This window comes from Larus michahellis, chromosome 22, assembly GCF_964199755.1.
Source record: "Larus michahellis chromosome 22, bLarMic1.1, whole genome shotgun sequence".
Taxonomy (NCBI): Eukaryota; Metazoa; Chordata; class Aves; order Charadriiformes; family Laridae; genus Larus; species Larus michahellis.
Genome location: NC_133917.1, coordinates 5,858,310 through 5,885,475, shown reverse-complemented (window position 1 = coordinate 5,885,475; position 27,166 = coordinate 5,858,310). Strand labels below are relative to the sequence as shown.

The window sequence follows — 27,166 nt, the reverse complement described above, 5'->3', positions numbered from 1 at the left end:
CGGAGGCACCGGCTGAGCTGAGCCTTTAATCGCGTCCGTGTCCTGTCCCCCCCCCCCCGGCCATGTCCCGGTGTGTGTCCCCCAGGGGGCAGCGGGGGGGGCGGTGGGGGGGCCCTAGACGGCGTTGGGGCGGAGGAGGGGGCTGCTCTCCCCGCTGGGGGCCCCCCCGAAGGCCTGGCGCAGCAGCAGCCGCAGGGCAGAGCCGGGGGGCAGCCAGCCCCGGGGCCGGGGGGCCGGGGGGGCCGCCGCCAGCAGCGGGCTGTACTTCACACGCCTGGGGGGGGGACAGAGACGGGGGGGGGCGGGGTTAGTGCCGGGGGGGGGCACCGCTGGGGACACAGGGGATGGCGGGGTCCCCAGCGTGTCCCCCCCCACGCCACGGCGTCCCCCCCACGCCACAATGTTCTCCCCGCCACAGTGTCCCCCCCCACGCCATGATGTCACCCCATGCCAGCGTCCCCCCACACCGTGGTGTCCCCACATTGCCCCGTGCCACAATGTCCCCCCACGCCATGATGTCCCCCCTGGCCACACTGTCCCCCAACACCACACTGTCCCCCCCACGCCACGGTGTCCCCCCCACACCAGGATGTCCCCCTACGCCACAGTGTCCCCCCATGCCACGATGTCCCCCCACGCCAGGATGTCCCCCCACGTCACAGAGTCCTCCCACACCATGATGTCCCCTGACACCACAATGTCCCCCCATGCCAGTGTCCCCCCCATGCCACAATGTCCCCCCATGCCACAACGTCCCCCCATGCCACAATGTCCCCCCATTCCCCCATGCCACAGTGTCCCCCCCATGCCACAATGTCCCCCCATTCCCCCATGCGATGATGTCCCCCCACACCAGGATGTCCCCCCACGCCACAGCGTCCCCCCCCATGCCACGATGTCCCCCGACACCACAATGTCCCCCCGCGCCATGATGTCCCCCCAAGCCAGTGTGTCCCCCCCGTGCCATGATGTCCCCCGACACCACAATGTCCCCCCCGTGCCACAATGTCCCCCCACGCCAGGATGTCCCCCCATTCCCCCATGCCATATTGTGCCCCCCCATCTCCATGATGTCCCCCCACGTCAGTGTCCCTCCTATGCCACGCTGTCCCCCCACGCCACGCTGTCCCCCTGTGCCACACTGTCCCCCCCCGCGGCGCCCTGACCTGTAGGTGTAGGCGGCGGTGGCCATGGCGGCAGCGATGAGCACCAGCCCCACGAAGAGCGTGGTCCTGCCGGGGACCGGGGTGGCACCTGCGGGGGCAGAGGCGGCTCAGCACCCCCTGGCTCCCACTGGGACCCCTCCCCCGAGATACCCCCTCCCCTCCCCGGCCCCGCTCCCACCTCCGACGGCCACCCGGGTGCTGGCCACCGCCAGGCCGTTGCCGTTGGCCAAGGAGACGTTGAGGCAGTAGAGGCCGGAGCCGTTGAAGTCCTGGCGCAGGACGAGCTGGCAGCCGGGGGCCGGTGCCACCGCCGAGCACGTCTGCGCCTGCGCCGTCTGGCAATCGGCGTCCGCCACCACCGTGCACACCTCCTCGGGCAGGCTGCGGGGTTGGGGGGGCGTCAGACCGCCGGGGCGTCGGGGGGCATTGTGGCATGGAGGGGACACTGGGGCGTGGGGGGGATATTGTGGCACGGGGGGGACACCATGGCGTGGGGACACTGTGGCATGGGAGGACATCTTGGTGTCAGGGGACAGTGTGGCCAGGGGGGACATCATGGCATAGGGGGGACATCATGGGGTTGGGGGACATCATGGCATAGGGGGGACACTGTTGTGGGGGGACATGGTGGCATGGGGGAGGACATTGTGGCGTGGGGGGCAGACACCCCCCCCCGCCGTCGCCCTCACCTGCCCTCGCAGGTCACCGTCAGCTCCACGCTGCTCCCGCTGCCCTCCGGCACCACCGGCACCACCTGCACGATGGCCACGCTCTCGATGCCCTCTGCAACGGCACGCCGGGTGGGAGGGAGTGGGGGGGCTCGGAATCCACACACACACACACCCCCCTCCCCGGGTCACCCCCCCGCCCCCCCGGGCCCGGCACTCACGGACGATGTCCAGCTGGGTGGAGAAGGTGCCGTAGCGGTAGAGGATGCAGCCGGTGGGCTCGGCGGCCGGCGCCTGGCGCTTCACCAGCACCAGCGGCTCGGCGGTGCCCTCGGGGGCGGCTGTGGGGACAGCTGTGGCTCCGGCTGTGGCTCCGGCTGTGGGGACAGCTGTGGCTCCAGCTGTGGCTCCGGCTGTGGCTCCGGCTGTGGCTCCAACTGTGGCTCCAGCTGTGGCTCCGGCTGTGGCTCTGGCTGTGGCAGCAGCGAGGGATACAGCTGTGGCTCCCACGGTTGCTCCCACTGTGGCCCCCGCCGTGGCTCCCGCCGTGGCTCCCGCCGTGGCCACATCTGCAGGAGAAGCAGAGAAGAGTTTGCAGAAAACGCCGGGGCTCAACCGAGCCCTCGGGGACCCCCCCAGAGGTGGCCTCGTCCTCCCCCCACCCCTGCCCCGGGGGAAGCACCCACCTGTGGCCACCGTTCCCTGGGTGGGAGCCAAGGTGACCAGCGCGTCCCCGGATGGGGCCACCGAGGTGGGGGCCAGGGACGCTGTGGATGCCGCGGCGGAGATGGCAGCGGCAGCGGTACCCGCGGCGGCCGCCGGAGTGCTGAGTGTCAGGAGAGTGGCCTCGGTGACGGCAGCGTCCACGGGCTCGGTGACGGTGGCATCCAAGGCCTCGGTGACAGCAGCGTCCGCGGGCTCGGTGACGGCGGCGTCCGCAGGCTCGGTGACAGCAGGGTCTGAGGGCTCGGTGACAGTGGCGTCCATGGGCTCGGTGACGGCGGTGTCCACAGGCTCAGTGATAGCGGGGTCCGAGGGCACGGCCACCGATCCCCCCGTGGGCTCTGGGGGCGAGCCGGAGGCTGCGGGTGCTGCGGGCAGAGCAGGGATGGAGGGGACACCCCTGGCAGGGGGCACCCATGGGACCCCCGAGCACCGGGGGCAGGCGGGGGGCGGGGAAGCTCCCTGTTCCCTTACCGGTGCTGGGTGTCCCGGCGGTGCTGGGCCCCCCCGGCGTGGTGCCGGCGGGCTGCGTGGCCGTGGATGCCGCCGACGGCGGCGGCCCGGTGGTGGGGTCCACGACGGGGGCGACGGAGGTGCCGCAGGGGCTGAGGGGGATGGCGGCCTGCAGCACCAGGCGGGCGGCGAAGGAGCCGGTCTGCAGGTAGGTGTGGGTGACGGTGGGGCTGCGGGAGATGAGGGTCCCGCTCTGGTCCCCGAAGTCCCAGGAGTAGGAGACGTCGGCGTCGCGCAGGTAGCGGCTGGGGTCGTGCAGCCGCACGGTGAAAGCCACGGCGCGGTTACGCACGAAGCGCCCGTCGCCCTCCGCCGCGTCCTCCACCTGCGCCACGTCCACCGCGAAGGGCACCTGGTCTGCAAGGGGGTGGGGACGCGGGGACGGGGCACCGTCAGCTCCTCCGGCCCCACCGGGACCCCCCGACCACCCCCACCCCTACCCCCGGCCCCGCCACCCACCGGTGATGCTGAACTGGGTGCTGGCGCGGCCGATGGGGATGAACTTCTGGCGGCCGCGGTAGTGGTAGACGACCACCTCCATGGTGTAGGAGCCCAGGGGCACCCCCGCCGTGGCCACCGTTAGCCGGGACGCGGCACCGTCCACCACCTGCCAGTAACGCCCTGCAGGACGGGGACGGGGACGGGGTCAGGCGCCACCGCGGGGACACCCCACCCGAGCCCCGGCGGGGGTCGGTGCCGGCCTCACCCCACGTCCACCAGACGTAGACGAATTTTCCACGCTTGCCGCCGGCGCTGGCGGGGAACGGCTGCCCGTCGGGGAAAACGCCGTCCGTGCCCTCGTCCGGCTGCTCCGGGAAGACGGGCTCGCCCTGGGCCACGCGGGTGCCTGCGGGGAGAAGGGGGGTGACGGGGGGCGCGCGGCGGTGGCGGGGTGGGGGGAGGGGTGTTGCGGTGCAGGGGGAGGGGGACACCCACCGTTGACGGTGCAGTTCTGGCTCCAGACGACGCGGCCGTCGGGCAGCACCGCCTGGGTGCTGGGGAAGCGGAGGGCGATGGAGAAGGTGGCCTGGGCCCCCGCCATGGTGGGAGCGTCGTTGCTGATGTCGAAGGTGACGTCGCCGCCTGCCAGGCACGCGGGGACGGCGGCTCAGGGGTGGCACCCGCCGGTCCCCAGCCCCCCCCGTCCCGTCCCATCCCGTCCCGGCACCCACCTCGCCAGCAGTCCTGCTGCTGCCGCGTCCCCTCCTGCCACGGCCGGTACAGCCCCGCGTCCCAGCTCCGGAAAGGTGCCGGCCGCCCGCTCCAGGGCTGGCTCCGGCCACGGTTTCGGCCGCCGGCCCCTGCGGGAGAAGGGCACGTGGCAACCGCAGCGTGCGATGGCCACCGACCACCCCGCTGCCACCCCCGTGGGGGCAGCCAGGTGGGTCCCCCCCTCCCCGACTGCGGGGACCCTCGGGGACCCCGGGGGGCCGCGTGACGGGCTGGGGCCGAGCCAGGCGCGGGGCAAAGCCCATCACATGGCGCCCGGCGCTGCCCAAAGCCTTTGCATGTGACTCTCAGCTGAGCCGGCGCCGGCAGCACCCGGCAGGACGGGGCGAGGGCCCCCCGCTCCCAGGGGGATGACGGGTGCCCCCCATGTCCCCCCACTCTTAGGGGGCTGCTGGGTCCCCCACATGTCCCCCCCATTAACAGGGGGCTGCCAGCACACACTCCCCACCCCCGCCATCCCTTACACTCTCAGGGGGCCGCCGGGTCACCCCCATGTCCCCCCACTCCCAGGGAGCTGCCAGGACCCTGCCATGTCCTCCCCACTCTTAGGGACCTGTGATGTCCCCCCCCGTCCCCTACACTCTTAGGGGTCTGACAGGACCCCCCCATGTCCCCCCGCTCCCAGGGGGATGACGGGTGCCCCCCATGTCCCCCCACTCTTAGGGGGCTGCCAGGTCCCCTCCATGTCCCCCCCATTCTTAGGGACCTGCCAGGTCCCCCCTATGTCCCCCACACTCTTAGGGGTCTGCCAGGACTGCCCCCCATGTCCCCCCACTCCCAGGGGGCTGCCAGGACCCCCCCATGTCCCCCTATTCACAGGGAGCTGCCAGGTCCCCCCGACATCCCCCCATTCCCAGGGGGCTGCCAGGACCCCACCAGCTCCCCCCGATTAACGGGGGGCTGCTTGGTCCCCCCCATGTCCCCCCACTATTAGGGACCTGCTGGGTCCCCTCCATGTCCCCCCCGACTCTCATGGAGCTGCCAGGTCACTCCCATGTCCCCCCCCAATTCCAGGGGGCTGCCAGGTCCCCTCTGCGTCCCCTCGCTCCCAGACAGATGTGGGTCATTCCCCCCCCCGGCCATTTACAGCATCCCCACGGAGGGACGGGGACCCCCAGCTTCCACCCCACTCCCGGAGGGCTGCTGGTGTCCCCCCCTCGACATCCCGCAGAGGGACGGGGACCCCCCAATGAGCCCCCCGTGGCCTCCAAGCAGCCCCCACCCAGGGGGATTAACGGGGTCTAATCCTGCTCCCCACATGATTTGGCTTTGGGGGGGGGGGTGTTCAGATGGATCCCTGGGACGGGACCATCCCGATTGCTCCTGTGTCGTTGTCGTCCCCCCCACACACACACCCCGGACCCCCCAGCCCCACTTACGACGCTGAGCCGTAGCCAAGACCAGGAGGGTCCCCAAAATCGCCATCGCCCCGTGCACCCGCATGGTCCCACCGTCCTCGTCTCCCCCCACCCAGCCTTCGGGCACCGCCGGGGCAGAGAGACGAAGGGGCCGGGGCCGGGGGGTTATGAAGGGGCTCTGGTTTGCATAGTCCCACCCCAAAAAAAGGAAAAAAAAGAAAAAAAAGGGGGGGGGGGGACACGACACGACACACCCCCGGTTTCACGCCACCCCACCGCTTTGAGTTGCGTGGGGACACGTGGGGACACGTGTGCGCAGGCCCCGGTCACACGCTCCGGCTCTGCCCCGGCTGGGTGGGAGGCTCGTGGTGGGGTCACCCCCCAACCCCCCCCCAGCACGAGGAGGGGAATTGGGGGGGGGGGTGTTCTGCCCCCCCTCCCCCTGTCTCAGCACCGTCCCGGTGGCCCCAGTAAGGCGGATTTGGGCCCACGGACTGGAAACGGCCGGGAGGGGAGACGGGGACCCACCGAGCCCGGGTCACCCTGGTACGGGAAGGGGGACCCCGGTCCCGCACCCCTAGGGACACCCCCCCCCCCCCACGGGGACCCCCAATCCTGCACACATGGGGACCCCCCCCGTCCCGTACGCCCACAGGGACCCCCCGACCCCCAGGGACTCCCCCCACCCTTGCGCACGCAGGGGGACCCCGATCTTTCCCCCTTTGGGGGGGGGGGGGCTGTGTTTCCAGCTCCCAACCGGCCCCAGCGCCCCCCCCGCCCCCGTATCCGTGTCGCTGCTTGTGCGGGACCGTGCCCGTGGGACCGTGCCCCATGTGTGTGTCCCGTCTCCCCCCCCCGCGATGTTGCCCCCCCCCGTGGGGCTGATTCGGAGCCCGTGACGGTCCCCCCGGTGCCCGCCCCCAGCCCCAGCCCCGCCCGGTGACCCAGGACCCCTCCGCTGCGGGGGACCCCGGCCCGGGCGGTGCCCGCTGGGACCCAGGGCGCTGGGGGGGGGACCCAGCCAGAGCCTCTGCAGCCCCGTTCCGCTCCCCACACCCCCGCCCCCAGCCCGATGCGATAGCGCCCTCCGGCATCGCCCGGCGTCTGCGGCGCCTGTGGCTTTAAGGGATCTCCCGCGCCGCCCGTCGCGTCACGGCGCGGGCGCCCAATGGCGAGGCGCGGGGGGGGCGTGGCCGGCGGAAGGCGGGAAGCGGCGGGGGCGGGGCCAGCGCCAACATTGTTGCGCGCGGGGGGGAAGTGGCGGCCGTGATCGCTCCTCCCGCCGCGCGCGCGCGCCCGGGACCCCCCCCCCCCCCCAGGGATCCCCGGGGATCCCCTCCCCCCCGTCCCCGGGACCCCCCCGACCCCCGGGGCACCCCTCCCCCCCCTTCCCTCGGGGGTCTCCCCTCCCCCCGATTCCGCCCCCCCCCCTTCCCCCCCCCGGGGCTGCTGTCCGGGCCGCCCCCCGAACCCCCCCCCCTTCCCCCCGGCCTCCCCCCCCCCTTCCCTCCGGGATCCCCCCCATGGAGAACTTCCAGAAGGTGGAGAAGATCGGGGAGGGCACCTACGGCGTCGTGTACAAGGCCCGGAACAAGGTCACGGGGGAGGTGGTGGCGCTGAAGAAAATCCGCCTGGACACGTGAGTTGGGGGGGGACAACGAGGCACCGGGAACCGAGGGCGGGGGGGGGGGGCAGCACCGGGGCCGGGCCGGGCCGGGCCTCAGCCGCCATTCCCCGTAGGGAGACGGAGGGCGTCCCCAGCACGGCCATCCGGGAGATCTCCCTGCTGAAGGAGCTCAACCACCCCAACATCGTCAAGTGAGCTGGGGGGGGACGGCACACACCCCACGGGCGGGGGGAGGACACGCACAGGGGGGACTCCACGGGGGAGGGGATGTGGGGGGGGGACCCCACGAGCGGGGGGGGTCGGGGGCAGTGGGGTTCGGTACGGCCCTGGCTGCGTCCTGGTGGCAACGTGGGGGGGCGGGGGCCACGCAGCCGGGGGGAGCCATGGGGTGACCCGTGACCGTGGGGACCCCGGTGGCCACGGGACCCTCATGGCCGTGGCAGCCTCCGCAGCCGGGGGGACCTCCGTGGCTGTGGGGACACCCAGGGTTGGGGGGGGGCTTGCGGCCGTGGGACCCCTGTGGCTGTGGGACTCTCATGACCATGGGGGTCCCCGGTGGCTGTGGGTGGCCATGGCCCTGCTGGAGCTGGACCCCCATGGCAAGCTGTGGCCATGCCCAGCCCCATGGCCGTGGGACCCTCATGACCATGGGGGGCTGTGGCCGTGGGGACCCCCATCCATGGCAGTGGGCACCCAGTGGCCGTGGGACCCCCGTGCCCGTGGGGAGCTGTGGCCATGCCAAGCCCCATAGCCATGGGACCCTCATGACCGTGGGCACCCCGTGGCCATGGGACCCCTGTGGCTCTGGGGAGCTGTGGCTGTGCCAAGCCCTGTGGCCAGGGGACCCTCATGACTGTGGACACCCCATGGCCATGGGGACCCCTATCCATGGCAGTGGGCACGCCGTGGCCATGGGACCCCCGTGCCCGTGGGAGGCTGTGGCCATGTCAAGCCCTGTGGCTGTGGGGAGCTGTGGCCATGGGGAACCGTGGCCATGCCAAGCCTTGTGGCCACGGGACCCTCATGACCATGGGGACCGCCCTGGCCACGGGATCACTGTGGTTGTGTCAAGCCCCATAGCAGTGGGCACCCTGTGGCCATGGGACCACTGTGGCGGTGGGAAGCTGTGTCCATGCCAAACCCCATGGCAGTGGTCACCCCGTGGTTGTGGGGAGCTGTGGCCATGCCAAACCTTTTGGCCACGGGGGGCTGTGGCTGCGGGGACCCCCCTGGCCATGGGACCACTGTGGCCGTGGGACCCTTATGACCGTGGGGAGCCGTGGCCATGGGCCCCCCCTGTCGTGGTTGCCCCGTGGCCCAGGCGCTGCGGCTCCCGCAGGCTGCTGGACGTGATCCACACGGAGAACAAGCTCTACCTGGTCTTCGAGTTCCTGCACCAGGACCTGAAGAAGTTCATGGACTCCTCCTCCATCAGCGGCATCGCCCTGCCCCTCATCAAGGTGGGGGTTTTGGGGGGGAGCAGGGGGGCCCCCCAGGCCTAGTGGGGGGGGGTTCTCAGCCATGCTGACCCCCCCCACCCCCGGTTCTCCCCGCAGAGCTACCTGTTCCAGCTGCTGCAGGGCCTGGCCTTCTGCCACGCTCACCGGGTGCTGCACCGCGACCTCAAGCCCCAGAACCTGCTCATCAACGCCGACGGCGCCATCAAACTGGCCGACTTCGGCCTGGCCCGCGCCTTCGGGGTGCCCGTGCGCACCTACACCCACGAGGTGGGGGCCGGGAAGGGGGTGGGGGGGGGTGTTGGGGGGGTTGGGTTATGGGGTGCCGGTGCCCACGGTGGGCGTCCCCTCCCCGTGGCAGGTGGTGACACTCTGGTACCGAGCCCCCGAGATCCTGCTGGGCTGCAAGTACTACTCCACCGCCGTCGACATCTGGAGCTTGGGCTGCATCTTCGCCGAGATGGTGGGTGACGGGATGGAGGAGGGGGGCGACGGGATGGCCAGATACCCCCCCCCCCCCCCCCCCAAACTTCCTCCCCCCCGCCCCTGTGGTGACGCTGGGCTCCCCACGCACCCGGCTGTCCTGGTGCCGGTGACGCCGCGGGGACGTCACGGGGGCACAGGGCTGACACCCACCGTGGCACCCGGGGAATAAAGAGGCTTTTTGTGGGGGCGGGAAGGGTCCGGACGTCATGTGAGCCCCCCCCAGCCCGGCCCAGGGGCCGTGTCAGGCGGGCAACCGCAGCGACCGGGGGGACGATCACAAGGGGCCGGCATGAGAGCTCACGGGGTGGGGGCCGTCTTCCCCCCCCCAGCTCCATCTGTGTCTGCCCCCACCAAGCTCTGTCTGTTGTCCCCCCCCAGGCTCTGTCTTTTCCCCCCCGGCTCCATCTTTTCCTGCTCCCCCCCCCCCCCCCCAAGCTCTCTCTTTTACCCCCCGGCTCCATCTGTCCGTGCCCCCCGCCCCCAAGCTCCCTCTTCTCCCCCCTGGCTCCGTCTGTCCGTCCCCCCTGCCCCCAAGCTCCCTCTTTTCCCCCCTGGCTCCGTCTGTCCGTCGTCCGTCCGTCTTGTGTCCCCCCCCCCACGCTCTGTCTTGTCCCCCCCAAGCTCCCTCTTTTCCCCCCCGCATCCGTCTGTCTGTCCCCCCCCCACTCAAGCTCTGTCTTTTCCCCCCCTGAGCTCCGTCTGTCGTGTTCCCCCCCCCCCGCCCCGGCTCCATCTTTTCCCCCCAAGCTCCATCTGTTTCCCCCCCCACCCAAGCTCCGTCTGTCCGTCCTGCCCCCCCCACCCCGGCTCCGTCTGTCCCTCCCAGAGTGGGAAGGGCAGGATTTGGGATGCAGCCGGTCACCGGGGCTGGACCCGCTCCCCCCCAGCTCACAGTGGGCTGGGGTGGGGGGATGTCCCTGACCCCCGTGTCCCTGTCTGTCTGTCCGTCCCCCCCCCCCCCCAAGATCACCCGCCGTGCCCTCTTCCCCGGCGACTCGGAGATCGACCAGCTCTTCCGCATCTTCCGCACACTGGGGACGCCGGACGAGGCGGCCTGGCCCGGGGTCACGGCCATGCCCGACTACAAGCCCAGCTTCCCCAAGTGGGCCCGGCAGGACTTCGGCAAAGTGGTGCCGCCGCTGGACGAGGAGGGACGGAAGCTGCTGGCGGTGAGCTTCGGGGAGGGGGGGTCGGGGGGTGGGGGGGGGCGATGGGGACCCCCCCACCTCACTGTCTCCACCCCCCACCCCCCCCCCCCTCCCAGCAAATGCTGCACTACGACCCCAACAAGCGGATCTCGGCCAAGGCGGCGCTGGGACACCCCTTCTTCCGCGATGTCACCCGCGCTGTCCCCCACCTGCGCCTCTGACCCCCCCTCTCCCCCCCGGCCACGCTCGGGGGGGGGCTCAGGATGGGAGATGAGGGCCTGCGGGGGGGGGGGCGGGGGGGGCGGGGGGGGGCCGCCTCCTGTGCCCCCCTCCTGCAAGAAGCACCCCCCACCCCAGCGAAGGGACGTCTGGCCTCGGGGACGCAGTGGCTGGGGGCTCAGGACCCCCCTGTGCCCCCCCTGTCCTGTTTCCCCCCCCCCGCCCCAAACACAGGATGGCTCTGGGCAGAGCCCCCCTGCGCTGCCAGCCCCCCCTCCCCATGCAGCCCAGCTCCCCCCCGCCTCACCCCGGGGATGGGGGATGCAGGGGGGGGGGTCCTGTCCTGACCCACTCCCCAATGTGGCGAAGGCCCCCCCACCCTTCGCCTGGACTTTTGGCACTTACACCCCCCCACCCCCCCACCCCGGGGGGGCCCCTGGGACCGGCAGTGGGGGTGGGGGGGCACCTTCATCCCCGCCATCCTCCTCCTCCTCATGATGGCACTGGGACGGCCCTGGCTTGGGCGGGGGGGGCGGGGGGGGAGGAGAAGCCTGGGGGGGTCAGTGCCCCCCCCCCGTGTCCCTGCCCAAGGAGAGTGGGAGCGGGGGGTTTGCCGTGGGGGTGGGGGGGTGAAGGGGGCTCCCCCATGGAGAGTGATTTCCCCCCCCCAGTGCCCCCTCCTCTTCCCCCCCCGCCCGCCCCCCCCCCCCGCCGTTTCCTCGCAACTTTTGTAACTTCTGCAATTTCGTACCCAATGTCCGACTCTGTCTGTGGCGCCGCGGGGGGGCGGGGGGGGGCCGTGTCACCGCGTCACCGTCACCCCCCAGGGCCTCTCCTATATGTCCCCTCTGTCCCCCCTATAGCTGTGGGGCCCTCAATGGCACACGGACGCCCCCCCCCTCTCCCCATGCCCGTGGGCTGTTTCCCCCCGCCAGCCACAGGGCCCTGGGGGCTCTATAGCCCCCATAGGTGCCCCCAGGGCTCTATATGGCCCTATACATTCCCCCCCCAGCTGTATGACCCCTATAGGTACCTCTATGGCTCTGTATGGCCCCATACATGTCCCCCCCCACTATATGGTTCCTGTATGGCTCCTATAGGTACCTCTCTGGCTCTATATGGCCCCGTACACACCGCCTCCCCACCATATGGCCCCCATAGGTGCCCTTATGGCTCTATATGGCCCCATACATTGCCCCCCCCCCATATGCTTCCCATACGGCCCATATAGGTGCCACTATGGCTCTATATGACCCCATACATGCCCCCCACCCTGCCCTATGGCCCTCATAGGTAGCCCTGTGGCTCTATATGGCCCCTATAGGTGGCCACATCTCTCTCTGTGGCCCCGTACATGCCCCCCACCCCATCATATGGTCCCCATAGGGTGTCCCTATGGCTCTATATGGCCCCATACATGTGTCCCCCCACACAGACACACTCCATGGTTCCTGTAGGGCCCCTATAGGTGCCCGCATCTCTCTATGGCCCCATATATGCCCCCACCCGGCTCTATGGCCCTCTATAGGCACCCCTGTGGATCTCTCTGGCCCTGTACATTCACCCCCCGGCCATATGGCCCCTATAGGTGCCCCCCCGCTCCCCCCGCCACTATATGGTTCCCGTATGGCCCCTGTAAGCGCTCCCATGGCTCTCTATGGCCCCACGGGAGCCCCGCCGTGTCTCCCCCCGCCCGCGGGGGCTCCTCAGGCCTTGGCCCCGCCCATCGCCGCGACTCCTCCCACCCGCGCTCTGGAGCGCTGCTATTGGCTGGGCCCGGCCCCGCCCCCAGGCGAGGGCGCTGCCGCCGATGGAGGGGGTGGGGTCAGAGGCCGCAGCTCCCAGGGGCCCTTGCGCCCGCTGCCCCGCCGGCTTTCAATCATGGGCAACGCCTCCCGTGATTGGCCGCGCCGCACCGCCCCCGAGCCCGCGTCACTCATGGCGCCGCTGGCCTCGGATTGGCCGGGCCGGGCGGCTTCTGCCCTGTGATTGGGCGACGCCGCAGCGTCTGGCGTTCCCATTGGCTCCTGCCGCGGCGGGGATCCTCCCCCTTAGGTCACCTTATTTGTTGATGGTGCAGCCCCTCGCGCTGCGGCGCTTCCCGTTGGCCTCACGCCCCGTCACTCACTTCAAACCCCGCCTTCTCCAGGACGTTCCGGCTGGCCATTGGCCGGCCGCTCCCTTCGCTTCCATTGGCCTCGAGGCGCTGCCCATCCGCCCTCTCCTCCACCGCCAATTGGCTCTCTGGGGCGGGGCGAGGCGGTGCCGCGCTCCGTTCTGTTCCCATTGGCCCCGCCGGAGAGGAAGAGGTGTGCCCGCCGCCTGCCTGCCCACCGCCGATTGGATGAACTGCCTCTTAATCCCGCCTCCGCCAGGAGGGTTTGGTTGAGCGGCTGTTTGTGCGCTCGGGGGCCGCGACGGGAGGGCCGGGCCGGGCCTGAGGTACCGGGGGGGGGGGCCCGAGCGGGTCGGGGGGGGGCACTGGGGCGGGGACGGGACCGGGGGGATACCGGGGGCGTTGGGGTGGGGCCCGGGACCGGAGGGGGGCCTGGGGCTGTGGCGGGGCCTAGGCCCGGGCGGGACTCGGGGCTCGGCGGGGCTGGGCCGGGGCTCGGGGGGGGCGGAGGCCGGCGCCTGGGCGGGGGTAAGGGTCCATCGCTCCCCCGTGGGGCGGCCCCGCCGCGGCGTCTGGTTCTCCCCCCGCCCCGGGCCGTGGAGCGGGGTCTGGGCCTCCCCGGGGGAGGTGTGTGTGGGGGGTGTCCCCGCCGTGTCACCGGGCCGTGCTGCGGGGGGGTCGGGGTGCCCGAGGGGCCGCCGGTGGCCGGGTTCGTCCCGGTACCCGCCGTCCGCCTTCGCGTCTGCCCGTGCGAGGCCCAGGTACATCGCGGGGCGGGGGGGTGTCACGGAGACGGAGGCCGAGACCCCTCCCCCCACCCCCGGAGACCCCGGCCCGGTGGGTGCGTGAGGCTCCCGGAGAAGCCCCGGTTCTACCTACGGGGCTGCCCGTTCCCCCCGCCTCTGCCCGGTTCTCAGCTTTCCCACCTATCTCCGCACCGGACCCACCGCGGGGCCGTGGCTCCCCCCGGCGTTGGGGCTTCCCGGGGGCTTTTGCCCGGTGTTTTGGTGCCCTGAGCCGCCCCCTCCTCGGGGGGAAGCTGCCGGCGGCCCGAGGCGCTGGCCGGGCCGTGGGGTTGGCTCCTGGGCCGCGGCTTTGCCCACCCCAAGGAAGGTCGGGCCAGCGTCCCTGTCCCCGGCACATGGAGCTCGGTCGGGGCTGACCCAGCCGGTGCCAAACCCGCCGGCCCGGAGCGGGAGCTGCCCCAATGGGTGCAAGATGGAGGCACCCGGTGCTGTGGTAGAAGAGAGGATCAATAAACAGCCATCTCCTGCCCGAGCAGCCGCTCGCCCGGCTCCCCTTCCAAAGGGCATCTCCTGCGGCAGTGCCGGCCCCCCACGGCCCTTGAGTCCAGGCAGGTTTGTGCCGGGCACCTGTAGCTCAGCGCCGGAGCGGAACCCCCCGGATCCCTCCTGGGAGGCCGGGAAGCTTTGCCGGAGTGGCCTTGAGTGGTGCCGGCGTTATCTCGGGTGAAACGTGGGGGGAGCCCGTCCCTCAGCCGGGGCTGAGAACTGGCTCTGCCAGGCGACGGCCGGAGCCCGGGCAGCGTCGTTGCGAGGGTTCACGCGCCGTGCGGGTTCGGGGGAGAGCCAGGTCTCCACGGGAGCTCCCCGACGTCTCGTCCAGGCTGTCGAATTGCAAGATTTCATGAAGAAGGGACGCCTAACGAGGAGAGCCGCGGGATGACTTTGTAGGATGCTCGGTGGCATCTCCCAGCTCAGGTTTGCTCCACAAGCCGGAGCTCCCTCGGCTCAGGCTGCTGAAGGCCGGGCTCCCTCCATAACCGGGACCACCCCCCCAACCCCGGTGAATCGGTGGCGGGCCAAGCCCCCGTGCGCCTCGGGGCTCTTGCTCGAGTGCGATTGGGACATAGGAAAAGTATCGCTGGCAACAGGAAAGCGGTTAGCCCAGACGGGCTGTCGCAACCCTGCCCTGCAGAGGATGCCCCCTTCTCCCGGCTCACCCGGGCGGCCTCGGCGCCTTCCCCTGCCGGGGCTCCGTGGATTCGTCCCCGGAGGGCTTTTTTGTAGCCTGGCTCATAGCTGTCGGTGCTGGCCCATTCGCGCTGTAAATCTTGCTCAACCGGCAGCTAAGAGTAATTGCTGGTGACATGAAAGCGCGCCAGAAATAGCTGCGGACTCCTATGGCTGGATGTACAGTCGGCTCTCACCTGGTGTGGGGATGTTCCGGTGGGAGCAGGTGGTTTTCTCGGAGGTCTGAGGATGCCCCGAAGCCTGGGTTCGTCGGAAGGAGGATGAATCGGGGTGGTTGTGTCTTCCTTAATCCTCCGAGGAAGCCCTGGTGCGGGTGGGATTTCATGGCCGCTGTGTTTTCCGTGTGTGTGTCCTGGAGCAGCTCCAGGGCAGGAGAAGCGGCTCCTTCCAGGGCTGGTGGTGCCTTGGGGTCCCGCTGAGTGAGGTGGGGACAAGGACGGAGCCCTCCAGCCCCAGACGTGGGTGGGTCGGGTGAGAACAGCCGAAACCTCGGGGCTGTTTTGCCAGCAAACCCCAGCGTTCCCAGCAGCCGATGGCTCCGTGGGGCGGCGATGGCTTCGTCCGGGAGTTTGCTCCACACAGAGCTCTCCCCGGGCAGCACCCACCTCGCCGCCTGGAGGAGGAGGAGACCCACACGATGCCGGGGCCAGGGGTCCGCAGGCGGCCGGGATCCATGGGCCACGTGGCTCCTGAGGTCCTGGAAGAGGTGATGTGGGGCTCGTGCCGGACGGCTGCCAGCGGAGAGGTGCAGCGTGAGGCCAAGCAGGCGGTGAAGCCGCTGCCGGTCCCTGCGGTCGGGGGTCCTGGCTGGTCCCTCTCTGTGTCGGGGTCTCGCCGCTCACCTGCGGGTCCTGGCAGCCCGCCCCCACCCCCCCATAAACACAGAATCTGTTCTGGGCTCTCGCCGGGTGGCTCTGTCTGAAGCTGCAGAGTGGGACGACGGGACCCGGTGTGGTAAATCCCCGGTGAGCGGGTGGTGGAGCGGAGTCCCCACGGGCTGAGCTGCTGCCTCGCGTCCCCGGTCTGTGCCATTGCCCCCCACCTCCGCGCCCGCCGGGAGCCCGGGCTGCTGCCGAAACGGCACCGGGGCGCAGCTCAGGCGGTGAGAAGAGCGGCTTTTGGCGGGGAAGTCACCCCAGGGAAGGGGGGAGCCGGGCTGAGGCCAAGGCTGGCGCTCCCGGCCTGCGGAGGGGACGGGCGCCGGGCCGCGCTGGGCAAGGAGAGGGAGAGCAGAGCGGGAGAGGGCAGGCGGATCCGCTCCCAGAGCGGATTCCAGCAGCGGTTGCACAATGCTGTTTCAGGAGCTGCTCTCGCTGGCGGGGGGAGGCTGAGGGGTTCGGGCAGCGGCCGGTGCTGGGGGGGGTGCAGCTGGGATCCGAACTGGGCGTCGTGCCCCGGCGCCGCCGCCGGAGCGGGTCCAGCTCTCTGCCTTGGCCCTATCACAGGCTGCGTCGCCGCCGGGACGGGGATTTCTGCTCAGAATAGTTCAAATACTTGTAAAATCTTCAGCTTTGCCAGTGAGCTCGTGAGAGTAACGCTCGGCTGGAGCTGTCCTGAACTTCATCCCTGCCCGGCCTCCTCCTGCCGGGAGCTCTCCCGGTGCCTGTCTGCATCAAACCAAGGAGAGCTGGCAGGAGTCCGGCGGCTTGGGCTGTGCCGGCTGCTTCCCGGCGAGCTGTGTCGTGCCGTGCCGAGCCCCGCTCGGGATGCTGCCGAGGCTGTGGCTGAGCCCTCGGCTCCGCCGTGCTTTGGGGGGGCGGGCGGGGGCGATCCCCCTTCTCCCGGAGGGGTCGGGGTCCGTGTCCGTGCCGCGTGAGGACGGTGGTTAGCCAGCGTTTCCTGCCGGGTTTGTCCGGCGTTAGCCCCGCTTACGTCTGCGGGCAGATGGGGAAGGGGAACTGGTAACAAACAACTTTCCGCTTGTTGGTTCTGGTCTCTGTGATCCTCCTCCTCCTCCTCCTCCTCCTCCTCCTCCTCCTCCTGGCGCAGATAAATCTCTGCTGCGGCCCCGCAACCTTGGGAGAGGAGCGTTCCACGGGAGAGCGAGATCAGCTCCGAAAGAAAAACACAAATCCCACTTTCTCCCGCTTTCTTTGGCGGTGGGGGGGTGTGTGTGTGTTTGAACAACAGAAGCCAAAAGTGCGGCTGCCCGGTGACCCCCCCCCCCCCCCCCGGTTTTATCTCTTCTCCCAGTGCCCCCTCCCAGCGCCCACCCCCTCAGGCTTCGAGGAGCCGCGTCGTGTCGTTCCATGTGCCGAGCTCCATCCCGCTGGCTCCGCAAGCAATCGCGAGCGCCTGCGGCCGTGCAGGGGATGCAGTCAGAGCTTCATCCCGCTGCTCCTGTCCCGTGCGGAAAACAAAGCAAAAACGGGGGCGGGGGGGGGAAAAAACCCCTAAACCGGGGCTGAAGTTTGTTCCCAGCCCCTCCCGGTGGGGAGGCAGCCAGACCCGGTGTTTATGCAGCAGCCGGGAGACGCCACCGGAGCAGCCCAGGCCCAGAGCCCCTCACTCTCCGGCTGACCCGGTGTCCTGTCCCGGGAGCCGGAGGATGCTGACTCACTCCCAGCCTCCGCGGCCGCCGACATCCTGCCTGCCCGGCTCTGGGATTAGCTCCTTCCCACCCATTTGCCGCTCGGGTGAAATCCCTCAGGAATAAAGGCTCGGAAAGCGGAGCCATGGCCGGCGGGTCTGTGCCACGTGGCTGGGAAGGACCCCAGCGTGGGGGGAGAGACCCCGGGGAACGACCCCGGAACGGGGAACGTCTTCTGGCTTGAGGCAGGAAGAGTTTTGCCGGCCGAGGCTGGGCAGAGCGTGTCTCCATGGCCGTGACACGGTGCTGGCAGGGGGGATACACGTGGGGACGTTGTGCCGTGCGTGTCCGGCGTGCTGACGGCTTTCTTCTTTCCTCCCAGGACAGCGGAGCCGAGGCCAGCACCCTGCATCCAGCCCCTGCCCGCGCGGCCGCCTCGGTGCCTTCCCGGCTCTCCGGTTCGCAGGGCGCACGGCGCCAGCAGCACCCAGGCCATGACCAGCCGAGGAGCCGCCAGGCCGAACGGGCAGTCCCAAGCCAGTAAAATCTGTCAGTTCAAGCTGGTGCTGCTGGGCGAGTCGGCGGTGGGGAAATCCAGCCTGGTGCTGCGCTTCGTCAAGGGCCAGTTCCACGAGTACCAGGAGAGCACCATTGGCGGTGAGTCGGGCCGATGAGCTCCGCGAACGGGCTCGATTAATGGCGCACGGCTGCGGGGTCGGGCTGCGCCCCCAGGTCCTCATCCCGTCTCGGGGTGCAGGGAGGGTTCCCCGCTGCCCGTCGGGTCCCTGCCTGTGGCGGGGGCGGCCGCTGCAATGCTGACGATGTTTGGTTTTTTGTTTTGTTTTTTTTTTTTTTTTCCCCCCTCCCGCCAGCGGCGTTCCTTACACAATCCGTCTGCCTGGACGACACAACGGTAAAGTTTGAGATCTGGGATACGGCCGGCCAGGAGAGATACCACAGTCTGGCCCCCATGTACTACCGGGGGGCACAAGCTGCCATCGTGGTCTATGATATCACCAACCAGGTAGGAGCCCTCCCCGCCGCGCTCCTCGGCTGCCGGGCGCCGTGGTTGAACCTCCCCGGCGTGGCTCAGCAGGGGGGTGGGGGGTGGGGTCTCCCGGGGGCGGCTCTTGCCGTGGCCGGGGGGTCCCTCTAAGCCGCCCACCTTGCAGCCCAGCGGTGGGACCGGCCTTGAGTTCCCACCTCTGCTCCTAGGAAACGTTTGCGCGGGCGAAGACATGGGTGAAGGAGCTGCAGAGACAAGCCAGCCCCAGCATCGTCATCGCCCTGGCCGGCAACAAGGCTGACCTGGCCAGCAAACGCATGGTGGAATATGAAGTAAGTGTGGGGTCGGGGTGAGCCCCCCACCCCGGCCTGTCCCCATCCCTCCCCACACCCTGGCTTTGGCGCTGCCGGGGCTTCGGCTGCGGACCCTCACCCGGCCGCTGGCGTCTCCGGCAGGAGGCTCAAGCCTACGCAGATGACAACAGCCTGTTGTTCATGGAGACGTCGGCCAAGACAGCGATGAATGTGAACGACCTCTTCTTGGCCATCGGTGAGGCTGGGGGAGCGGCAGGGGGGGGCCGAGAGGGTGGGGGGGATGCAGACGGTGCCTGTCCCGCTCCCTCCGCTGAACGCGGCTCCTCCTGGCCCGGCACCGGTGGCGCTCACGGGCTGCGGTGCCACTACCGGGGCTCAGCACCAGGTCATCAGAGGGGAAACCGCTGGGCGGCCGCGGCCGGGGATGGCTTCGGGATTGGTTTCGGGGTCTCCGTGTGCTGCCCCCACCCCCATCCCCTCTTTTCCCCTCCCCTCCTCCAGCCAAGAAGCTGCCAAAGAGCGAGCCCCAGAGCACGAGCGGCGCGGCCGGCAGGAGCAGAGGGGTGGACCTGCACGAGCAGAGCCAGCAGAACAAGAGCCAGTGTTGTAGCAACTAAAAAGGCGGCCTCCGCCGGCGCCAGAGGAAGAGCTAAGATATAACCTCCATCCCCGTCCGCACCTCACCTCCGTAACGGCACACCGAGCCCCCGTCTGAACCCGACCCCCTCCTGAGAGCTCCCTCTAACTGCACTTTTTAATGCTTCGAAACCACCACCAGACACCCGTGACCACCATCCCGACGGCAGTGGAACGAGAGCAGCCGGGGACTTAACTTCCGAAAGAGAGAGAGAGAGAGAGAGAGAAAAAAAAAAGAAAAAAAAAAAAAAGAAAGAAAACCAACAAAAACCAACAAACTCTTCTTCACTTTGTATTATAGGTGCAAACAGCGACCTAATATTCTGATTTTTCTCCCTCCGTTTTCCTCCCTCTCCCTCCTCCCCCTCTGCTTTGGCAAACCCCGGGTCCCGTTAACGTCTTTCCTCGCGGGGAGAGACCGGCGGCGGCGGCGGCATCGGCCTCGTGGCTCCACGTTGGGGACGAACCAGCTGGAACCAGAGACCTCCAGAAACGCGGGATTTTTCCGAGGGGTCTGTCATGGATTTCTTCTTCGTTTTGATTTTGGTTTTCTCCCCCCGCCTCCCTCTTTCTTCTGTTCGGCTGCCGGGGAGGGTGGGGGGGGGCAGGAAAGCTGCAGTGTCCTTCGTTTCTTCCAAGGTGGCCTTTTTCTTTTTCTTTTTTTTTTTTTTTTTTTTTTTTCCGGAGGATTGGAAGTGCCTGGGGGCTTTTTAGTCGGGGGCGGGGGGGGACGACGACCATACAGGGTGACTGCCGGCCCCCCAGCACCCATCGCTGGGACCCTTCCCCCCCCCCCCCCCCCCACGTTGCTGATCCTCACGCCGGTTGTCCCCGTCCCCGCGGGGGTGTCTCTGGTTTGCACTTTAGGCCTGGAAATGTCCCGTTAAGATGCACCGTGGTTGGTTATTTTTTCCTGGGGGGGGACACGGGGACACAGAGGGACACGGCGCTGACCCCGTTGTGTTTCTGCTTTCCCCCCCCCCCCCCCCCCCCAAGGAGTTTTCTCGGCTGGAGAAACCCTCGGCCGCGCTGGGGACAGTTGGGGCGTCACCAGGTGCTGTCGGTGGGTCCCAGCAGCGGAGACCCCCCCCCCCACACACTCCTCTGCAGGGGGAGGCGGGTGGCACCCCCCCCCCGCCCCGGGTGCTGCTTGTGGGGGGCCAGGGGACACCCCAGAGCAGGGGCCCCCCCATGGGGGATGCGTCTGCAGAGGGCAGTGCCCCCCTGGGAGCTCCTCGCTCTCCCCGGGGGGGGTCCTGCTTGGGGAGGGGAGGGGGGGGTGTACTTTGGGCAGCCCCCTCCTCCCGGCCGTGGGTCAGCGTGGGACCCACTCGCTCCCGTGGCTGTGGGGCGGAGGGACCCGTCTCGTATGAAGCCCCCCCCCACCCCCGGCAGGGGCAGAGCCCCCAGGCACATGAACCACCCCCCACCAGGGACCCCCCCGGGGACGGTGCCACGGGCTGGGCAACGGTTGGGTCCCCTCTTGTGCCGGGGGCCGGCTGCTGGAGCCCCCTCAAGTGGGTGACGTGTATTGAACCGGGGCTGGGGACCCCATTTCCCCCCCCCGATGGTGACCCTGACCCTCCTGAGACACCCCCCCCGGCCATCTTCTGGCCCAAACCCTGGACCAAATGAGGACACTGCGGCTTTTCTCGTTCTTTTTCTTTTTTTTCCTTTTTCTTCTGTTTCTTTTCTGATAATTATTATTATTTTATTTTTGGGGTTTGTGTTTGTTGTTTTTTTTTTTGTTTTTTTTTTTTTTTTCTTGGAGAAAGCCCCTCCCTCGCATTTAAATAACAATCATGGTAACAGAACGCCAACCCGCTGATTTACCGATGTATTTAATGTAAGTAAAAAAAAAAAAACCAACCAAAAAAAAAAAAAACAACAAAAAAAACCAAAACAAACAAAAAGGAAGGAAAAACAACCCGCCCCCGTGTGTGTGCTCAGGGCGGGATCTGGGGGCGGGGCGGGGGGGGGGACACACACACACACGACTTGTTTGGCCACCGCTTGCCAACAGCAGCTGGCCAAGCCCCAGCCCTGCCCCGATAACGGTTATCGCAGCCACCAGCTGGGCGGTGACCACCGGCTGGCGCCCGCCGCTCGCCCCGGGTGGGGTTGGGGGAGGAACGGCTCCGATCCCGGTCGCCCACCCGCTGGCTGCGCTGGCCCTTTAAATCTGCTCGGCGTTGCCCCTTTAAGCGCGCCCGCTCTCCCCGCCCCGTGATGCCCCTTTAAGCGGACCCCGCCGCGCGGAGGCCACGCCCACGTCGCCCCTCCGGACCCAGGAGAGGGCGTGGCCAAAGGGCTCGTCCCCCGAGGCCGCGCCCACCGCCCCTCTCTTAAAGGGGCAGAGCCGAGCGGGCTATCGCGCTACCGGAGCCGTAACGCAGGTGCGCGGCGGGACGGACCGGGCCCGGGCCGGGGCTGGGGGGGGGTAACGAAGCGATGGGGGGGGGATGCCCCGCGCGGGTCCCTCGGTACCCGCTTGCCCCGGGGCCGCGGGGGCTCCCCCGTGGCCGGTGCCGGTGCCCAGTAACGGGGCCGGTTCCCGGTGCCCGCCCCAGCCCCTCTCTCCCGCCCAGGTGCCGCCGCGATGCTGCTGCTCCGAGCCGTCGCCGGCCGCAGGTAGGAGCCGCCCCGTCGGGGCTCCCCGGGGACCCCCGGTACCTCACCCCCCCCGCCCCGGTCCCAGCTCCGCTCTCCCCGCAGGCTCCCGGCGCTGCCGCTGCCCCGTCGGGGCTGCTCCCGGTTCCCCCCTAGTAGCCCGGCGGCGGGGGGACGCCCGGGGGCGGCCCCGGTGCTGGCGGCGTTGCTGGGCCTCGGGGCCGTCCTGGCCTACGGAGAGCGGCGGCGGCGGGTGAGCGGAGCGGGGCGGGGCGGGGCGGGGCGGGGCGGGGCGGGGGGGGGGGGCGGCACCGGGGCGGGGGGAAAAGCACCGTGACGGTGGGGGCTCGGTACCGGGCGGGGGGTGGTGGTGTCTGAGTCCCCGGAGGGCAGCACCGGGATGCCCGGACCCTCTGGGGGGACGGCGGACACCCCCTGGGTCCCTTTGGGACGGGGGCACCGGGGGGCTGAGTCATGGGGTGGGGGGGCAGCACTGGGACGGTGGGGGCCCAGGGGTGTTGTACGGGGGCTGGGGGGGGCTGGATCTCGGCGGGGGGGGACAGCACCGGGATGCCCGGACCCTCCCGGGGGGTGGGTACCCCCTGGGTCCCTTTAGGATGGGGGCACTGGGGGGGCTGGATCCCGGGGGGGGCTGAGTCCCGGGGAGGGGGGGGCAGCACCAGGACACCCCCCGCCATGGTCCTTATCTGGGATGGGGCCAGTGGGGTCCAGCCGGGGAGGGGGGCAGGGGGTGCCACATGTCCCCCCCAGCTATGGGTCACCGCACCGGGGGGAGGCTTTTGGGAGGACAGTCCGAAGTCCTGGCGGGGGGTGATGGGGGCACCCCCGGGTCGGGGGCCCTGGGGTGCGGCTGACGGGGCTGGGGTCATCCCCCCCCCGCAGGTCGCCCAGGCGGCCCAGGCCCCCTCGCCCCCCCAGTACCCCCGGTACACGCGGGAGGAGGTGGGGCGGCACCGCTCCCCCCAGGACCGCGTCTGGGTCACCCACGGCACCGAGGTCTTCGACGTCACCGACTTCGTGGAGCTGCACCCCGGGGGGGCCGAGAAGCTGATGCTGGCAGCCGGGGGGGCCCTGGAGCCCTTTTGGGCCCTTTACGCCGTCCACAACCAGCCCCACGTCCTGGAGCTGCTGCGGGAGTACAAGGTGGGGGAGCTGAGCCCCGAGGAGGGGGCGCCGGCCCCCGCCACTGCCCAGGACCCCTTCGCCGGGGACCCCCCCCGGCACCCAGGGCTGCGCGTCAACAGCCAGAAGCCCTTCAACGCCGAGCCGCCGGCCGAGCTGCTGGGCGAGCGCTTCCTGACGCCCAACGAGCTCTTCTTCACCCGCAACCACCTCCCGGTGCCGCTGGTGGATCCCGGCACCTACCGGCTGCGGGTGGAGGGGCCGGGGGGCCGGGGGGTGACGCTGTCGCTGGCCGAGCTGCGCAGCCGCTTCCCCAAACACGAGGTGACGGCCACCCTGCAGTGTGCCGGCAACCGGCGGACCGAGATGAGCCGCGTCCGCCCCGTCAAGGGGCTGGCGTGGGGCATCGGGGCCATCGGCACGGCGCGCTGGGGGGGCGTGCGGCTGCGGGACGTGCTGCTGCACGCCGGCTTCGGCGAGGAGCGGGAGGGCGAGTGGCACGTCTGCTTCGAGGGGCTGGACACCGACGTCGGGGGGGCTCCCTACGGGGCGTCCATCCCTTATAGCCGCGCCGTCAGCCTGGCGGCCGACGTGCTGCTGGCCTATGAGATGAACGGGCAGGAGCTGCCCCGCGACCACGGCTTCCCCCTGCGCGTGGTGGTGCCCGGCGTGGTGGGCGCCCGCAGCGTCAAGTGGCTGCAGCGGGTGGCCGTCAGCCCGGCCGAGAGCCCCAGCCACTGGCAACAGAACGACTACAAGGGCTTCTCCCCCTGCGTGGACTGGGACACGGTGGATTTCACGGCGGCGCCCGCCATCCAGGAGCTGCCGGTGCAGTCGGCCATCACCCACCCGCCGCCCGGCGCGGCGGTGCCGGCGGGGGAGCTGACGGTGAAGGGCTACGCCTGGAGCGGCGGCGGGCGGGAGGTGGTGCGGGTGGACGTCTCGCTGGACGGCGGCCGGACCTGGCGGGTGGCCCGGTTGGGGGGCGAGCGGCCGGTGCCGGGCCGAGCCTGGGCTTGGGCGCTGTGGGAGCTTCAGGCGCCGGTGGCGGCGGGGGCCGAGCTGGAGATCGTCTGCAAGGCGGTGGACGGCAGTTACAACGTGCAGCCCGACAGCGTGGCGCCCATCTGGAACCTGCGCGGGGTCCTCAGCAACGCCTGGCACCGCGTCCGCGTCACCGTCACCCGCTGACCGGCACCGCGGCACCGGCACCCGCTGACCGGCACCGCGGCACCGCGCTCCCCAGCTCGATCGCCGGCGGCGGCTCAAAGGTCGCAGCTTTTTTTTACAGCCCCCGACGTGTGAAAGTGGCTCCATAAAGATTGCGCAGTTTTATGGACTCAGTGGTTTCCTGGGGCAGCGCCAGGGCAGCGGGACGGGGCGGGGGGGGATGGGGGGACACACACACACGACAGGGGGGTGGCCCCAGTGGACCCCCACGGCCCCCCCCCACGGCCCCCCCAGACCTCTGTCCCCAGGTGAGCCTGGGACACTATGGGACCCCTGACCCTATAGAACTCCTGACCCTATGGGACCCCCTGGCCCTATGGAACTCTGTGACTCTAAGGGACCCTACGGGACCCCCTGACCCTATATAACCCCTGACCCTATGGGACCCTGGGACCCCCTGACCCTATGGGACCCTGGGACCTTATGGGACCCTACGGGGCGCAGGGACCTTATGAGACCTTATGGGACCCTATATAGCCCCTTGACCCTATGAGACCCCCTGATCCTATGGGACCCTTTGACCCTATGGGACCCTATATAACCCCCTGATCCTATGGGACCCCCTGACCCTGTAGGACACCCTGACCCTATATAACTGCTGACCCTATGGGACCCTAAATAACCCCTGACCCCATGGGACCCTGGGACCCTATATAACCCCCCGATCCTATGGGACCCCCTGATCCTACGGGACCCCTTGACCCTGTGGGACCCCCTGACCCTATGTAACCCCTGGACCTATGGAACTCTGGGACCCTAAATAACCCCTGACCTTATGGCAGCCCCTGACCCTATATAACCCCTGGCCCTATGGGACCCCCCTGGCCCTATGGCATCCATGCCACGACCCTACAGCCTCCCTATGCCCCCTCTCCGGCCCCCCCAGCCCCCCCGACCCTCCGGCTCGGCCTCGAGGAGACCCCCGGCCCCACACACGGCCCGTCCCCGGTACCGGGACCCCCGGGGCGACCATCACGGGGCCCGGTACCTCTCAGTGCGTGGTCGCTGCTGTCCGTGAGCCCGTCCCGGCCTTATCGGTTATCGATTATCGGCTATCGATTACTGGCTATCGATCGCCGCCCCCGCACAAGCCCCCTCCTGTCTCCATCGATGCCCTCGGCGCTCCCTCCCCCTCCCCTCCCCCGCTCGGCGCTCCGCTGCCCGCCCCTGGGCAGCCGGCGGCCACTCGATGCGCCGGCGCTCGGCTGAGCCCCCCCCGTGCCGGCCCATGGCGGCCGCGGCGCCCCCCTCCCGGCGGCTCGAGGGCGTCGGCGCTCGGCTGCGCGGCCTGGCTGCGCGCGGGGGCCGGAAGTGGCTCGGGGCGGGCGGGGGGGCCCGGGCCCTCCTCAGGTGAAGCCGCCGCCGATGGAGCCGCCGCCGCCGCCGAGCCCCTGAGCCCCCCCCCCGACCCCCCCGCCGCTCCCCCACGCCCCGCGGCCGGGCCGGGCCGGGGGGGCCCTTCCCGAGCCCCGCCGGTAAGAGATGGGGGGGTGTCGGGGGACCGAGCGGGGTGGGGGGCAGCTGGGCCGCGGCGGGGGGGGGGCGGGCTGTCAGGGGGCGGGGGGGGGGGGGGTGGTGGTGGGAGCGGGGTGTGACCGGGGCGGGGGGGGGGCTGTCAGGGGGCGGGGGCTCTGAGGGGGGCTGTCTGGGGTGGGGGGCGATGGGGGGGTGGGTCCGGCGGGGGGATCGCCGTTGGGGGGGGGGGGGGGGTGGTTTGAGGGGGGGTCTTTTGGAGGGGGGTCGGGAGGTCTTGGCTGGGGGTGTCCGTCTCCTGCGGGCTTGTGTCTGGCGGGGAGTCACGGTTTTGAGTGGGATCTGTGCCTCGGGGGAGGGGGGATAGGGAGCAGGAGGCGCTTCAGGGTGACCCCCCCGGCGGTGGGTGGGGGGGGGCTGCGCCCCACAATCCTTCCCGACCCCCTTTCCCCAGGCCGGCTGGGGGCCGGGGCCGGCTTGGGATTGGGCGGGGGGGGGGGGGGTGTCCCTTCTTGCAGCCCCAAAACTTGGCCGCTGCAGAAGCCGGGGGGGCTGGAAGCGTGTGTGTGTGGGGAGGCCGTGGCGACACCCCCCCCGACCTTCCGCGGGCGCTGGGTGATGAAATGACATTTCAGTGTTGGTGGCTGCCCCAGGCGCGGGGGGAGCGGCCCCCCACCCCGAGTTGTGTCCCTGTTCTGTGTCCCCCTGTTCTTCGGGGTCGCTCCCCTCTGCGGTCAGGTTTGGGGGGGGGGTGGGGTGTCAGAGGATGTTGCCCTGTAGTCTCAGGGGGAGCCTCTTCTGAGCTCCTGGTCCCCCCCCACCCCGGCTCCAGTCGGGGCTGTGTGGGGCACTGTGCTCCGGGCGAAGCCGCTGGCTCCAGGCCGGGGGGGGTTTCCCAACCAGGCTGTAAATTCCGGAGCCTCTTCTTTGGCTGTGCGACAGGGATGCTCCGATGTGGGGTTCGCCCCCCCTCCCTGTTTTCCTGTCCCCCTGTGTCCCTCTGCCCCCCGTTACCCGTTCTGTGGCCGCTCTGGAGCCCTTCCCCGGGCTGGGGGGGCACCAGGACAGGCAGCGCGTGGCTCCGATGGAGCTGGGAGCAAGTTCCCCACAGCCCCGAGCCGGGGTCCCGGCTGCTGCCCGGCTCCCTCCCCGTTGAACACCCTCCCCCCCTCCATCGCCCTCCTGCCCCGAAGAGAAGCTGCAGTGCCAAGGACCGGCTCGTTTCGCCCGCAGAGGGCGAGAACGCATCCGTCAGCCCCAAAGAGCAGCTTTGTGCCGATGCCTTGTCCCGGCACCCCGCGGGGACTGGGGGGACCCAGAGACCGGGGGGGGTGACGGGGAGCTCTGGAGAAGCTCTTGGTCCGAAGCTGTGGGTGTAAAATTGATCTCCGGTTGTGTTGCTCCGTGTGAGGTCTGAGCCCCCGGGTACCTTTGGGCACCCTGGCGAAGGTGCCGGTGTTCGGAGGAGCCGGGAGCTGCCGGTTCTTGTTGGCACCGCAACGATTCCTGCTCCCGCGGG

The 27,166-nt window shown here is 70.1% G+C and overlaps 5 protein-coding genes across 13 annotated transcripts in view; 4 read left to right on the top strand and 1 right to left on the bottom strand.

Annotated features, from left to right (window-relative positions):
• Positions 1-8: 8 nt before the first annotated feature.
• Positions 9-6,198, bottom strand: PMEL (premelanosome protein). Of its 2 annotated transcripts, none has more exons than XM_074565256.1 (12): positions 5,680-6,198; positions 4,243-4,371; positions 4,007-4,153; positions 3,777-3,917; positions 3,530-3,691; positions 3,032-3,427; positions 2,521-2,898; positions 2,056-2,403; positions 1,856-1,949; positions 1,345-1,547; positions 1,167-1,254; positions 9-274 (listed from the first exon to the last, which is right to left on the bottom strand). In XM_074565256.1, the coding sequence occupies exons 1-12, from the start codon at positions 5,741-5,743 to the stop codon at positions 115-117; spliced, it is 2,310 nt and encodes a 769-aa protein (XP_074421357.1). In that variant the 5' UTR covers positions 5,744-6,198; the 3' UTR covers positions 9-114. The 2 variants fall into 2 exon arrangements, with proteins under 2 accessions (XP_074421357.1, XP_074421356.1); XM_074565255.1 differs by having other exon boundaries at positions 2,521-2,925; positions 5,680-6,194.
• A 948-nt stretch (positions 6,199-7,146) lies between these two features.
• On the top strand, positions 7,147-11,343 carry CDK2 (cyclin dependent kinase 2). Its single transcript, XM_074565264.1, has 7 exons — positions 7,147-7,297; positions 7,399-7,476; positions 8,625-8,745; positions 8,842-9,012; positions 9,104-9,205; positions 10,194-10,397; positions 10,493-11,343. Exons 1-7 carry the CDS (start codon positions 7,182-7,184, stop codon positions 10,595-10,597), a joined length of 897 nt encoding a protein of 298 aa, XP_074421365.1. The 5' UTR covers positions 7,147-7,181; the 3' UTR covers positions 10,598-11,343.
• A 1,553-nt stretch (positions 11,344-12,896) lies between these two features.
• Positions 12,897-19,518, top strand: RAB5B (RAB5B, member RAS oncogene family). Its single transcript, XM_074565266.1, has 6 exons — positions 12,897-13,037; positions 17,618-17,892; positions 18,108-18,259; positions 18,451-18,573; positions 18,697-18,790; positions 19,057-19,518. The coding sequence occupies exons 2-6, from the start codon at positions 17,730-17,732 to the stop codon at positions 19,170-19,172; spliced, it is 648 nt and encodes a 215-aa protein (XP_074421367.1). The 5' UTR covers positions 12,897-13,037; positions 17,618-17,729; the 3' UTR covers positions 19,173-19,518.
• A 673-nt stretch (positions 19,519-20,191) lies between these two features.
• SUOX (sulfite oxidase) lies at positions 20,192-24,283 on the top strand. 4 transcript variants are annotated; one of them, XM_074565260.1, is made up of 4 exons: positions 21,022-21,037; positions 21,780-21,822; positions 21,907-22,054; positions 22,705-24,283. In XM_074565260.1, the coding sequence occupies exons 2-4, from the start codon at positions 21,791-21,793 to the stop codon at positions 24,133-24,135; spliced, it is 1,611 nt and encodes a 536-aa protein (XP_074421361.1). In that variant the 5' UTR covers positions 21,022-21,037; positions 21,780-21,790; the 3' UTR covers positions 24,136-24,283. The 4 variants fall into 4 exon arrangements, with proteins under 4 accessions (XP_074421363.1, XP_074421361.1, XP_074421360.1 ...); XM_074565259.1 differs by lacking the exon at positions 21,022-21,037 and adding an exon at positions 21,100-21,587; XM_074565262.1 differs by lacking the exon at positions 21,907-22,054 and having other exon boundaries at positions 20,192-21,037.
• A 1,205-nt stretch (positions 24,284-25,488) lies between these two features.
• Positions 25,489-27,166, top strand: part of IKZF4 (IKAROS family zinc finger 4) — a 28,253-nt gene continuing 26,575 nt past the window's right edge. For 4 of the 5 annotated variants that reach the window (XM_074565038.1, XM_074565036.1, XM_074565037.1 and 1 more), the window contains exon 1: positions 25,489-25,649. The gene's annotated coding sequence lies outside the window, so the exon portion shown is untranslated. The remainder of the gene's footprint in view (positions 25,650-27,166) is intronic. The other variant, XM_074565039.1, reaches the window with a different exon arrangement.

What these genes read in the sequence shown, in the direction of transcription:
- PMEL (XM_074565255.1), bottom strand. Translation starts at nt 5,743, where the DNA reads ATGCGGGTGCACGGGGCGATGGCGATTTTGGGGACCCTCCTGGTCTTG. An exon ending in GCAGCAGGACTGCTGGCGAG is followed by an intron (nt 4,154 to 4,242) that starts GTGGGTGCCGGG and finishes CGTGCCTGGCAG; the next exon opens with GCGGCGACGTCACCTTCGAC. An exon ending in ACCGCCGCCTACACCTACAG is followed by an intron (nt 275 to 1,166) that starts GTCAGGGCGCCG and finishes TCCCCCCCCCAG; the next exon opens with GCGTGTGAAGTACAGCCCGC.
- CDK2 (XM_074565264.1), top strand. Translation starts at nt 7,182, where the DNA reads ATGGAGAACTTCCAGAAGGTGGAGAAGATCGGGGAGGGCACCTACGGC. An exon ending in AACCACCCCAACATCGTCAA is followed by an intron (nt 7,477 to 8,624) that starts GTGAGCTGGGGG and finishes CGGCTCCCGCAG; the next exon opens with GCTGCTGGACGTGATCCACA. An exon ending in GCTGCATCTTCGCCGAGATG is followed by an intron (nt 9,206 to 10,193) that starts GTGGGTGACGGG and finishes CCCCCCCCCAAG; the next exon opens with ATCACCCGCCGTGCCCTCTT.
- RAB5B (XM_074565266.1), top strand. Translation starts at nt 17,730, where the DNA reads ATGACCAGCCGAGGAGCCGCCAGGCCGAACGGGCAGTCCCAAGCCAGT. An exon ending in TCTATGATATCACCAACCAG is followed by an intron (nt 18,260 to 18,450) that starts GTAGGAGCCCTC and finishes CTCTGCTCCTAG; the next exon opens with GAAACGTTTGCGCGGGCGAA. An exon ending in CGACCTCTTCTTGGCCATCG is followed by an intron (nt 18,791 to 19,056) that starts GTGAGGCTGGGG and finishes CCCCTCCTCCAG; the next exon opens with CCAAGAAGCTGCCAAAGAGC.
- SUOX (XM_074565260.1), top strand. Translation starts at nt 21,791, where the DNA reads ATGCTGCTGCTCCGAGCCGTCGCCGGCCGCAG. An exon ending in CGAGCCGTCGCCGGCCGCAG is followed by an intron (nt 21,823 to 21,906) that starts GTAGGAGCCGCC and finishes CTCTCCCCGCAG; the next exon opens with GCTCCCGGCGCTGCCGCTGC. An exon ending in ACGGAGAGCGGCGGCGGCGG is followed by an intron (nt 22,055 to 22,704) that starts GTGAGCGGAGCG and finishes CCCCCCCCGCAG; the next exon opens with GTCGCCCAGGCGGCCCAGGC.